Source organism: Schistocerca gregaria, chromosome X (assembly GCF_023897955.1).
Source record: "Schistocerca gregaria isolate iqSchGreg1 chromosome X, iqSchGreg1.2, whole genome shotgun sequence".
Lineage (NCBI taxonomy): Eukaryota > Metazoa > Arthropoda > Insecta > Orthoptera > Acrididae > Schistocerca > Schistocerca gregaria.
This window is the reverse complement of record NC_064931.1, coordinates 219,396,288-219,410,044: the sequence shown is the minus strand read 5'-3', so window position 1 is coordinate 219,410,044 and position 13,757 is coordinate 219,396,288. Positions and strand designations below refer to the sequence as shown.

General features: G+C 40.0%; 1 protein-coding gene across 3 annotated transcripts in view; it reads right to left on the bottom strand.

The window, feature by feature from the left end:
* The window catches only part of LOC126297774 (KICSTOR complex protein SZT2-like), a 710,838-nt gene that overhangs the window by 605,121 nt on the left and 91,960 nt on the right, over positions 1–13,757 (bottom strand). For all 3 annotated transcript variants that reach the window (XM_049988949.1, XM_049988951.1, XM_049988950.1), the window contains exon 11: positions 977–1,121. In XM_049988949.1, coding sequence (XP_049844906.1) covers positions 977–1,121 — 145 coding nt within the window. The remainder of the gene's footprint in view (positions 1–976; positions 1,122–13,757) is intronic.

Sequence of the window (13,757 nt, the reverse complement as noted above, 5' to 3'; positions counted from 1 at the left end):
GGCAACAATATAGATATTACTAGGCTTCGTTAGAGACTTGGATACTGTTGGTGATGAAAATCCTCATCTAGTCATCCAGATTCATATGCACCATAGGGTTCCTTAAATTGCTTACTGCCAATATCGTGATGATTGACATCCTACTTCATCCTTACACAATTTGAGGATGTGCTCCAGCTCTCATGATCACATAGTAGACTGGACATTAAACCCTTATATTTCTTTGTTCTGCCTTCTCTCCAGCCCTCCCCAACTCTTCTCACACATCCATTACTGTTGTGGTTTACAGTCCTAGCCTACCTGTCTGTTAGCAAACCAAAGGATATTCTCCACATTTTGCAAAACCTCTTGAATGTGGCAAGACGTACAGATGTGTGAACTTTCAAGTAGCATTGTAAAACCACACAGAAGTGGCAAGCAGGTGGGCAGCAGACTCTCCTCAACATACTACTCCACGACCAATACAGATACTAGGAACACAAGAGGTGAAAAGATTGTCCTGGTCGCCCATTCAGCAACAAAACTTACTAATAATGCAACGAAAGGCATTACCAAGCATTAACTGTATTATTAATAAAATTAAAATACAAAAAATGTTAACATTATGGTCCAACATTGTGTTCCACTCAGCCTTATTTATACACATAGCAGCAAAAGTGAAGGTATTAAATAAGAGTTTCAAAAACATTGTACCATTTCAATGCAACTCTCTGTCATTTGTGACAGAGTATATTAATAAATGAAATAAAATTATGAAAATCATCAACATAATGAAACAGCACGTACCTTATCTTCATACAGTAATTAACATAAAATGACTAACAAAAGATAAAGTAATAAAAAAAGAGAAACAGACATACGAGACATAACAGTAGTATATGGTCTGACTAATTATGCAATGTGTTTAAGAAATGCACAATATTAAGAAAATGTTGTATTACAAAACAACTAATGGTAAAACATACAAGGCAATTACCTTCAATGTTAATGCGATAATGTATAGGTGTGCTCGTAACTGGACTAATAGGCCACTGAGTAGTGAGGACGTACTCAAGATAAATATAGTTTTTCCATGGAAGAACAAGATGTATCTCCAAATGACTTTCACAGATGTTAATTGCCTAAAATTGAAAACAAAAATCAGAATTTTGCATAAAAGGTAAGAATGGGAGTCTACTAACTTTTACATGAAACAGGACACAGAGCATACTTGGTTTAGTGTGTCTATAAACTCTAAGTGTCTTGAGACTAATGCTGATATATTAGGTTGGTGCGTAAGTTTGTAGCATTTTTGTATTGCACGCTATCCTGGTTTCTATAAGTTTATTTATTGATTGTCATTGTCTATTTGTAGTTCACTGTTGCTATTTCACTTTACATACTTTCATTTGGAGATAATGAGAGGAGCTGTGGATGCTAGAAAATGGAGTGCCCAGTTGAGAAATCTGAACATTTCCAACATATTCTTCTGTTTGAGTTCAATAGAGGGGTGACAGCAGCAGAGGCAGCCAGAAACATGTGCGCCATATATGGGAATAATGCCACTGGAAAGAGCACAGCAATAAAACAGGTTCCTCATTTTAAGGAGGATCATTTAGACATTAGTGACTCTCCACATTCAGGAAGACCTTTGGGATTTGATGAAAATCATTTAAACACATTAAGCCACAATGATCCACATCACGGTACCCAAGAACTAGCAAATTTGATAAACTGTGATCATTCCATCATTGTACAACATTTGCATGCAATGGGCAAGGTTCAAAAATCAGGTGTATGGGTACAAATGCTCTTTTTAAAACAATCTGGCGGTGGCCATATGCACATCTCTGCTTGCTCGTTATCAGTTGGCTTGTGAACAACATTGATCATTCCTATCCTGTATCATTACTGGTGATGAGAAAAGGTGTCTTTATGTTATTATAAGGGAAAGAAAGGAATCACTGAGCCCAAACAAAGCAGCAGGTTCCCCTACAAAGACCTGCAACATCCACAAAAGATAATGGTTTGCATCTGGTGGAACAGCAATGTACTACAAATTGCTTCCCTGAGGTGTAACCATCACTGCTGACATTTACTGTCAACAACTGAGATGTCTTGCAGATGCAATCTAACAACAACGACCAGGAAGACTGCATGAAGTGATGCTACTCCACAATAATGCTCTCCCACATTCTGCTAGACTGACAAAAAACACTACATAGGAGTTGGGTTGGGAAGTCATTCCGCACCCACCTTATTCACTTCAACTTGCACTCTCAGATTTTCACCTTTTCTGCTCTCTATCAAACAACCTTCAAGGAACTTCCTTTCTGGATGAAGATATGCTATGAACATGGCTTGACAAGTTCTTCAGCTGAACACCATTTGATTTCAACAGCTGTATAATCAAAAAGTTACCCCAGCATTGGCACACTCTTGTAAATATAATGTCCACGACTGAAGTCTCTGTTACGTGCATCTGATGCGTTTTTTAAACTTATGGAAAAATGCTATGAAATTATGCACCAACCCAATAGTTCCTATATTGGCATAATTCTTCTTTTTCTATTCTAGTTCTATTAAGTTCCAGATGAAGGAATGTTTTTCCCTGGATCATATGTTCAGATCTGAACTGAAGATTTCAGTGTAATGAATCCAAATGTTCAGATCTAAACTGACCATTCTATGGATTTCAATGTATGGAATCCAAAGGCATAATCATATGACTATTTATTTGTTGTTGCTAAAGTTTGACAAAAGTAATGACAATGCTATAAATATCAATTTATCATAGATGGCTATGAATATGTAAGAAACGTATATGTTAACACAGTTGAAAGTTTTGAATCTTTGAGAATTAGAGGACATACAAATAAGAAGTAGAAGAACGAAAATGCATTTTCACACGTGATAATTTTTGATAAATGAATAACCAAGCAGTGGCTACATTTTTCAGAAATAAATTCTTCATATAAAATGACAACACATACTATTATACAATGTCAAACATGTTTTCTACAATACTTTCATTTTCACTAAAACACTATAACTGGATTACTTCCAAGTGTAAAGGAACCCCTCTTTAAGTCAACATTGCACCAAGTTAACATTAGTTAACTAAAGAAAACACACCTTTACACCTACAATGTGCCAGCTGGACACACAATGCCGGAATTGTAGATTGCAGTTCGGCAGGTGGACTGGATGTGTGGGTTGTGTCGGATGGGGTGGGTAGAGGGAGAAAGGAGAAGGAAGCAGGAGGAGAAGTTGGCGATAGGTAGCTAGTGGCTCAGAGGGAGGCAGCAGGTGTCCAGGCTAGGGGCTAGGAATGTGGATGGGGAGTGGCAGGTGCATGAGCTTTCATTCACCTGTACTGGGTAAAGCTTTGACTATTACATCAATTATTAAAAGTACTGTAAAGCCATTAATTTTTTAAGAAAGTAAGCTATACTGTAGAAATACAACTGTAGTAAGATAGTCACAATGTGGTACAACAAGTTGCGATGTAAAGTTCAGTCATATTGTATAAGGCAATCTGGAAGACTATTCTCAGGAAGCACTGTGCTCAACCCATCTGTGACTGGACATAGGTTGTCCAGTCGTGTTACGTAAGGCAATCTAGGAGGCCAGTCTCAGGGGCCACCAACCCATCCCATCTGTGGGTGAATACTTTATTCAAATGTCATCTATATGGTATCACATACTGATACCACACCACAGGCATCACAGTTGGTTATGGAATTGCAAGTTTCTATCTGACACCAATAGGAGTCATGCAGGATCTGGTGGACCCAATGGTGTACACCCGCTGAGACACACCTCCAGTGGCTGATTACCACGTGCGCCCTTTGCTGCCGCGGTACAAGATGGTCGACAACAGCCGCTCAACCCACTCTCACTTGAATCCTATTCATTATGAAAGCATCATTCATATTTAGTACATTGAAACCCAGCCTAGTTGACATCGAGACAGTTGGACTCTATTTCTTGCTGCTTTATTAGTGATCGATCTTTGTGTGCTTGGAGAAATACAAGTTAAGAAATCATCTGTTCATTGTGTTAACTTGTTCACTGCTCCTGTGCAGCTTTCCTATGAAGACAGTTATCATGCCTTGTAGCCCAGCTCTCCTTACCACTGTGTACAAAGTTGTACACAACAAACCTGGCAACAAGTACCTCTGTCTATGTGTGGCTGTCATCGAGTCTTCAAGTTGCCTTCTTCCTCTCCTGTCGTCTTTTTGGCTTGGTTTTTGCCGTTTTTTATCGTCTTCAGTGTCCCCTTTGTTTGCCTTGCTTGTGCTCCTTTTGTTCTAGGTTCCACAGTTCCTGCTTTTGTATCCCTTTTTACTCTTTCTGTGCTACTTTTCTTTTCAATGTTTGTCTTTGGGCATTGCTTCGTTACTTTGGCTGTGAAGCCAAAATTGCTTGCTGTGTCATCTGCAGCTGATATAACTCAGTTTATCCAGTTTCAGAGTTGACAAACGCCACAACTGCTTGAAGCGATGAATCAGTTCATGAAGGCGCAAATGACTTCACACATGACGACAGACCTAATGGCAGTGCCTGCATCGCCTGTGTATGTGCCGCTGTTTTGTGAGTTTGACAAGGTGACAGAAGACTGGACAAAGCACTTCTCGCAGTTCCATGGGCACATTGCAGCGAGTCATAAACAAGGTAGTGACAAACAATTTTATTTCTTGGCCACAGTGAGAGTCACCATTTATCGCTTGAGTGTCAAATTACTTCCCACATCCCGCCTTCAACTGGTTGAATATGAGACCCTATTTCAGATGCTTACAAAGTGTCATGAGCGCAGGGCTCAAGTGGCAGATGCACATTACAAATTCTTTAAGTTGCATAAACAACAAGGTCAGACATACCATCAGTGGGCCTTCCTAGACAGTGTATATCCAAATATGACTGTGGCAAATACTACAATGATGCAATAATTCATGACGCCATTACGCACAGTGTAGCTGACTCTCGAGTTCGGGAACAGATTCTTACAAACTCGGACTACTCCTTGCGACAGGTTCTGCACATTCTAGACTATCAAGATTCCTGCAAAAGTGAAGCAGACAGTTTTCAGGTAGTGCCTGTTTGTTCAGTAGATAGATATGACAAACAGGTCTCACAGCCAGCTCGCAAACAGTGGCATGGTCGGCCCCAGTCACAGTATGCAGATAAACACGTGTTGCAGCCAGCATAAGGTGTGACGTCATGCCCCTAATGCAATACAGCACATGATCGTCACTCTTGCATCTCACGCGAAGTGATTTGCTTTTTTCTGCAGCAAACGAGGACATGTACAATCTGTGTGCACACAGAAATTTAAGGCACCCCCTTCTGCTACTCCTTCATGCAAATCAAAGTCACAAACAGTGTGTAGTGCCCTTTCAAAGCCCCTGGGTGTCGTTAGTGTTAAACAATTGTGTAATATCCCTTCAGGAGGGCTCCCCACTCATCTGCAGTGCTATGTGAGGATAACAAACTTTTTGGGTCTCTTCTACTGCTGGATGATCAGTCAAATTGCAACTTGACACTGGAGATTCAGTGACTTGGCGCAACTGTAGCACTTATGAATTGCTTGGCAAACCTAAGTTATGCACATTGGGTCACACAATGATGGCATATAGTGGTCAAGACATTCCTGTCTTAGACACTTTTAGTCTTCCTGCAACTTTCAGAAATTTGGTGAAGACAGTGACTTCACAGTGCTTTCCTCTTGAGACAGTGCTAATATTTTTGCTCTAGACTCTTTTGATTTGTTTGGGGGTAACCATTCACAAAAATGCACTTTGTTTCTTCCTTTGATCCTCGGTACATTGTTGATAAGTTATGTGCAGAATTTCATTATTTGTTTTCCAAGGATTTAGGCAAAACCAATAATTTTGTTGCTCATGTCATGATGATAAAGGACAATGTACAACCACGTTTTGTTACAGCTTGTAATGTTCCCCATACTCTTCAAGAACAGGTAGCTCAGTAACTTACTGCTTTGCAAAACAGTGGGGTAATAGCACCCATTACTACCAGTCAGTGGGTGCCCCCTCTTGTTATTCTAAAGAAGATGTCTGGCAAACTCCGCTTTTAAGAACACTGAATCCTCAAACAGTCAGTGACAATTATCCTTTGCAGCCCCCAGAAGAACTAATGGATGAACTGGGTGCTGATCGTTACTTTTCCAAAATTGATTTGAGTGTCACTTTCTTGCAAATGTCTCGAGATGAGCAGTTTCAACAAGTCTTTGTCATTAACGCTCATCTGGGTCTTTTCAAATTTTTGAGATTGTCATTTGGCAAGACTTCCACACCTGCCATATTTCAGTGCTTTCTGGAGCAGCTGACTGCAGAAGTTCCTTTTTGCTGGAATTATTTAGATGACACTGTCATCTCCAGTCACACTCCTGAAGAACACATTAGCAATCTTCATACTCTGTTTCAAGCGTTGTCTGCAGCTGGTCTCAAATGTAACACAGACAAATGTGGGTTTTTGAGACCAATTTTGAGTAGTTAGGAGGTCATTATAGCCAGGGTGTTGTTCACCCATTGCAATCACATTTGCTTGCTATCCATGACCTCCACCGCCAACACAATGTGCAGGAATTGCAGTCTGTGTCACGGAAGCCCATATATTACATCCAATTTATTCCTAACGCCGCTCAAATCATGGCTCCCTTGCATCACTTGCAAGTCGCATGACTATTAGTCTGTCTTCCAACAGCTGAAGGATGCTCTGCTTTGAGATCAATACCCTGTTCATTTTGATCCAGCCAAACCTGTTGTGGCGTCGCAACTAGTGCGAGCGCACAGTTTTCTATCAAATATTTACTGTGAAATGTAGACAGACTGTAAAGTAGCCATCAGATTAGCATATGTGCTGTAGCGGGCAGATTACCGGTGTCCGTTCGTCTGACGTCACGACCATATGGCATGTCTGTACCGTGAGAATGTAAGACCTGTGCGCTAACTAGCCGCGTGTATAACGTGGAACTTTCATCTTTAATAACTTCTAACTGAGGAACCTGAGGAAATTAAAAGTTAATATACTAGTTTCTGTTATGAATAAAAATAAGTCATCCAAATTTGAGCTTTGAAACCTGCATATTTTGGAAATTAGAAAAATCTTACAGAAAACGCAAATTTCTACAATTTTCGAGTCTAAATAAATACCATTATGTATAGATCACCTTCAGTGACCATCCAACTATGAAACAAAATCACCTTCCGTGCTTTTGTATTTATTTTGAGAATTTTACTTTTAGAAATTCACCTATAACTTTGTTAAAACCATAAATGTTTTGAATTTTTGTGAACAGTTATTTTATATGAGTAGGTGAGAGTGAATGAGTGTGCCTGAGTGAATGAAAGAGGGACATTCGCCATTCTTTGCAAGTGTATAAAATCTAGGTTGGAACTCGCAAGTGTTCAGACGATGTAACCGTGGGAACAGAGTCGCCAGTGGTTCCCCATCTTAGTGAATGTCGGATGTCCAAGAGTGTATGGTATTGTACAAGCAGCCAGAACGTTCGCGAGTATTTAAATAATTTCTGGAAATAAAGTAAAGTCTAGTTTTCCTTTCGGTTTGTTAAATTATACAGTAAATTTTGTGTAACAAGAAATCATGACGTAAATGATTCAGAAGTCATGACTGGTGCGTGCTAGATTTTGGCGCGAGGCGCACCCAAAGAGTTAATTCTGATTGGCTGTGTGATGTGTGAGCCAATGAGATGCGAGGACGGTTAGCAGACTAGGAGAGGGAGTCGCGAGTGGATGAGGAGTCGCGAAGGAACTGTGATCGAGAAGAGACATGCTTGATGTGTCCTCGCGAATAATGTGTAAAATGAAGTCATAAAACGGCTTCATCGGTTCGGTACTGTGCGATTTGAGACTGGAAGAGTCCAGTAACGCGTAGTGTGAGTTTGAGCGAGTTGTGACTTTTCGTTCCGCGAAAGACGCGAGTAACTTTAATAATTAAAAGCGTGGCGGTACTTCGTAAACTTTTACTAAGTGCTTATGGCGAGCATTAACGTTAAAAAACGAACTATTATTGAACATCGACTGCAAACGTGTATGTTAGAAAATCGTCTGTGTTGCAGTTAAGTAAATTCCGTAACTTTGAAAGCTAATTCTGGCGGGGTTTGAGTGTGGATAGAATTGTGAACTGAACTTTCTTCAAACGTAGATTAGCGGGCTGATGATCAGGCTTAAAGACAATAAAGAGCTTAAATAGAATTACCAACTTCGCGTTCTCGTTTGAGTAAACAATTACTACCATTCCAATAACTCAATTTATTTAGGAAGATTGCTCATAGATTGTATTTCAGCAAACATGTATCGCGGCCTCCGGTGAGCGGCTATTAAATTGCAGTTTCTTCAACACTGCTTTTCTGCAATTTTTCCAGTAGCTGCTATCAGGAGAGGCGAGTGCAGCAACTACCTAAGAAACGAGGTAGGTGGATTTTCTTTCAGGGAAAGGAAACTGCGCGATAAGAGCCTGACCCGTCGCAAGTGGTGCATCGGCCGGGAAATAAAAATAGTAAATTCCAGTGAATTTCAAAAAAAAGCAGTAGTGACAATTACCGGACAATACAGAAGTGCTCGCTATGTGTAGGAACTGTGTAGCGTACAAATTGATATCGCCACGTGAATAGGAAGGACAGTGAAAGTGTCCGTGAACTGTAATGTGTTGTACGGAACGGAAGAATTTTTCGGTAACTACGCGCCGATTGGAATAGCAGTCTACGACGGCGTCTGGCAGACGACGAGCTACGGAGACTATGCAGAGGCGACGACAGCAGTGGCAGTTGGCAGCGCTGATTCGAGCGGGGGCCCGGAAACTGGTACAGCATTGCAGTGTATGGTGAACGGACCCGCAGTTTCATCTAGCAGCAACGCAGCACGCCGAAGCACAAAGTTAAGTACAGTGCTTTTGAAAACTTTGTGTGTTTGTGGAGTCAAACTGAGAAAAATGGCTGAGTTTCAACCAAGTGACAAAAAGGCGGAACTAAGTTGTGATAGTGGGATGGAGACAGGGGAAAATGACCCCATGAATTTTAGTTTAGACGTGTCTCAACCCAATTTCAGTAGTAGTTTGACTGATTCATCCTATGTTAATTATAGTTTGGAGTCAGATCCAAATATGTCAGTGCCCAGTGAGTTACAGTTACCCATGCCGGTAGTTAATGTTAATAGGGACATTGTATCAGCAAATGAGGGGGCGAAGGATAATGTCGCCAGTATGCTGATGAATCTATTAACTAAGATGAACGTGTTGGATTCCAATATGTCAAGTAAGATGGATTCCAGTATGTCAAAAATGGAAACTAATATGTCACAAATGGAAACTAATATGTCAAGTAAAATGGATTCAAAAATGTCTAAATTAGGATCTGATTTAAGTAATGAGATGACTAAAATGGGCGCTGATTTAGATTCCAAAATATCCGATCTCAGAGACTGTTGGAAGCAAGATTTAGCAGTGCTCAGTAGTAAAGTAAATGTTGAAATACAGCAGGTTAAACTAGAATGTACAGAAAATATTGTTCAAGTGCAAAGTGAATTGACGACACGAATCGAACAGGTTACTGAGGATCAACAGCAATTTAAATCCCATGTTGATGCAGAATTAGATAAAGTATGTGAGCACATAAAAGTGGTAGAGAATTCCAATGAAATTAATCATGCCGCCTTAGAATGTAAAGTAAATGATACCAAAATTCGGTGTGAGAAACTTGGAGAGCAAGTTGTAAATAAGGTCAATAATTTAGAGACTCACATAAGCCATTTCAGTGAAAGTGTGAATGAGCAACTTTGTGGGCATGAATGCAGACTAACCAAAGTAGAACAGTGTGTTTCTAACCATAGTGGTAGTATAATTTCCAGTGGAATAATTGAATCTACCGAGGTTGCGTATGTTACCCACAGACAGTTTTTAAAATTTGACCCAAGTAAGAACATGCACCCCAGAGAATTTTGGAACGATTTTGAAGACGTTTTGCCGAAAGTATGGAGCGATAAACAAAAGATAGGCTTTATCACTTCAAATTTGATGGGAGAGGCCAGAGTATGGGGGAATTTAGCCTCTGAAAAATACGCGAAATTGTCAGAATTTAAATTAGCGTTCTTTGAGGAATACTGGGGAAAGAGAAAGCAGATGGATGTTCTTAATCGGTTCTGGTCGGGAGAGAAGTATGACCCCAAGAGAGAGGGCATCAAACGATTTGTTCAAAGGTGGGTAACAACTCTGTCCTACCTTAGTAATAAGTTAGAAACAGAACAGATCATATTAGGGGTAGAAAATAAGCTACCGTGGAACTGGAAAACTAAGATCATATCTGCGCCCCGAGATAACATTGACAAGTTCGTACAGTATTTAGAAAGGGTTGAATCCGTCCAAAAAGAAGAAGAAAACATGAGGAGGGAGCATCGCCCGCCTGCTAGGCAGAATGACAATCGCGCGGATGTAAACATTAATAGGATGGGTGTTCAGAGAGGCGGCGGATACCGTGGCAGTTCACGTGGTAGAGGAAGAACATATGTTAACAGGTTCAATGAACGCGAGCAGTATGACAGCGGCCGACAGATGTCAGGAGGTGAGGCGGTCAGCTGGAGGCATAGTGATGACGCACCGCGCTCGGAAAACCATTAATTGTCTACGAGTGTGCTGGCGATCGTAGGCAACAGCGTTTAAAGTTAAATCCGCTGGCAAAACCATTCATAAGAAAGCAGCCTGAACGACCACCTAACATAAATGTTGTTGCTACAAAATTTAGGGAGGATAACGTAAAACAGACAGAGATAGTAGCTTTAAGTCAAGTGGAGGTTAATGAACCAATTAACTGTAAGAATAATCTTAAGAAGCCACTTATTGAAGAACTAAGTACTAGTTATAAGGGTAATAATCAGAAAGACATTATGCACAGTAAAACTAATGAAGAGCTGTCGGATAGGGGTGAGAACAGTAATAATGGCAGGGTTGTGACTGTGCTTGATAAGATAATTGATGTTGTAGATAGTTACGAAGAAGAGGATAGATTAGAGGAGGAGGTAGAGGTTAATGACGACGCCTTGGATAGGGTCGTAGAAAAGGAGGTTAATGAGAAAGAGGGGGAAACATTGGAAAAATGTTTTGACTTAGCAATAGTGGATAGGCTGATAGGAGCTGCCACTAGAATTGAGGGTGATAATAAGCATGAAATAAACCCTGTAAGTGTGAATGTGATTGCCACCCAAAAGACAGGCTTCGAAAGGAGAGAAATTGTGCAAGATTTATTGGAGGAAGCAGAACCCAAAATAAATAAAGAGTACTTAGGGCAACCGATAGTAGAGCTAAGAGTATTAAATGAACCAGTTAAATGTTTGATAGATACTGGATCGGAAGTCTGTGCAGTATCCCAGAACTTGGTAAATGAACTCCCTAACAGTAAACAGATTGTTAAGATGCCAGTAAGTGGCTTGAACATTGTAGTAGCAACCGGTAAGACTAAGAAGACAGTAAAACAGGAAGTGTTTCTACCCATAGCATTTAAGGAAGTAGAAATAAGACAGAACTTCTTAGTTATAAATGGACTGAGTGTAGACATATTGGTGGGGGCTGACTTTTTGAATAAATATGAAGGATGGGTGAATTTTTCTACCAATGATGTTATGGTAAAAATTAAGGGTAAACTAATTACTATACCTTTCATCGGTAAGCAGCTATGTGAGGATCCTGAGCAGAATGATTTTCCTATATGTATTTGTAAAACAGATAAATTCTTGGAGGGCTATAATGAGTACGGTGGCAAAAAAGTAGAGAATCCGTCTGAGCTTGTGAGTGTCAGAAATAGGATCGAGGAGAAATTACTAGAATTAATTGATATTGATGAAGCAAGGAAAAACGATTTAAGACAAATACTAGTCAAACATGCCGAGGTTTTCTCAGATCAACCAGGGCTAGTAAAGGATTATGAGTGTTTTTTGACAGTGCAGAAAGACGCTCATTTCTTCAAAAAACCATTTGCAATCCCAGAAGTACATAAGGAGGCAGTACGTGACTTAATTCAAAATATGTTAGAGTGGGGAATTATTGAAAGGGCTGTTAGTGTGTACAATAACCCGCTAGTCATAGTTCCTAAGAAGGATGGCTCAATTAGACTAGTGTTGGATGCTCGAGCATTAAACAAAATAGTACTACCTGAGAGTGACCGTCCGGAGAATATTGAAGAACTGCTACAAAAGTTTAAAGGTGCTAAGTTCTTTACATCCATGGATGTGACCTGTGGATATTGGAACCTACCGTTAGCAAAGGAATCAAGAAAGTACACGGCATTCTTATTCGAAGGTAGATGTTATCAGTATAAGGTGGTGCCGTTTGGTTTAAATATAAGTGTATGTGCCTTTGTAAGAGCTATGTCGCAGGTATTAGGGGACCATCTACTAAGAAGAATTACAGTGTATGTAGACGACGTTTTGATATCGACACCAACGTGGGAGGAACACTGTATGTTATTGGATGAAGTATTGAGGGCCATAAAATTGGGGGGTATGAAATTGAAGCTAGACAAAACTGAATTTGTGAAGAAAGAAATTAAATTCTTGGGGCACATAGTGAGTGGCGATGGTATCATGCCGGATCCAGAAAAGATTAGAGCAATAAGGGATTATGCTGCACCTACAACACGTAAAGCATTAAAGGGGATGTTTGGTTTGTTTGGGTTTTATAGAAAATTTGTGTCTGGACAATTATTCAATGCACCGTGCCTGCGAGAACTCTTAAAGAAAAATGTAGTTTAGAAATGGCCTTCTGAGTGTCAGAAGGCGTTTGAAGAATTGAAAGAAGCTCTTATTAATAGTAAGATTTTGAACCATCCCGATTTTTCGAAACCATTTTGTCTGGGATCTGATGCTTGTGGTTACGGGTTAGGAGTTGAACTATTTCAGTTGGAAAAAGAAGGAGAAGAGGAAGTCCACAAGACCATAGCCTTTGCGAGCAGGTCATTGCAACAATCCGAGAAAAATTATAGTATATCTGAACTTGAAGCATTAGCTGTTATTTTCGGCCTGCAAAAATTTGAAAAGTACCTTTTAGGACATGAAATTTGGATCTACACAGACCATAGTGCCCTTACATATTTAGACTCATGTCAGCTAAAACATGCTAGATTAAGAAGGTGGTCCCTGTATTTACAGCAATTTAATTATAAGATGATATACATTAAGGGTTCCGAGAACATCGTGGCGGACGCCTTATCAAGAAGTGTGAAAGATACAGGACAAGAAGGGAAATCTTTAAGAAATACCGATAATAATGAAGTAATGTTGGCCATCATGCAGCTCCAGGACGATGGCTTAATTAAGCGCATTTGTAAGAACCTACGGAGGGAACAGAACCAGGATGACAACATTAAATTAGTAAAGAGTAGATTAGGTCATCCAGACTACCCAAAATTACTGGTCTACTATAAAGTGCATAAAGATGTCTTATTTAGGCGCAGGAAAGACAGTGAGGAGAATTGGAAAATATGTTTTCCGGAGCAACATGTAGATGCACTTATAGACTACGTACATTGTAAGTATGGGCATTATGGCGCTCGTAAATGTATAGCTAAGTTAAGTGAAGTGGTAATTTTTGATAATATGTGGAGAAGGGTGCAACAGCGATTAGAATCCTGTGATCGTTGCCAGAAAGTTAGGGCCAACAATAGAACTATCCAAGGACAGATGTATTCAGTAGAACCACAAAATCGGCTGGATTTAGTAGCTGTAGATTTATTTGGTCCACTACCAGTGTCT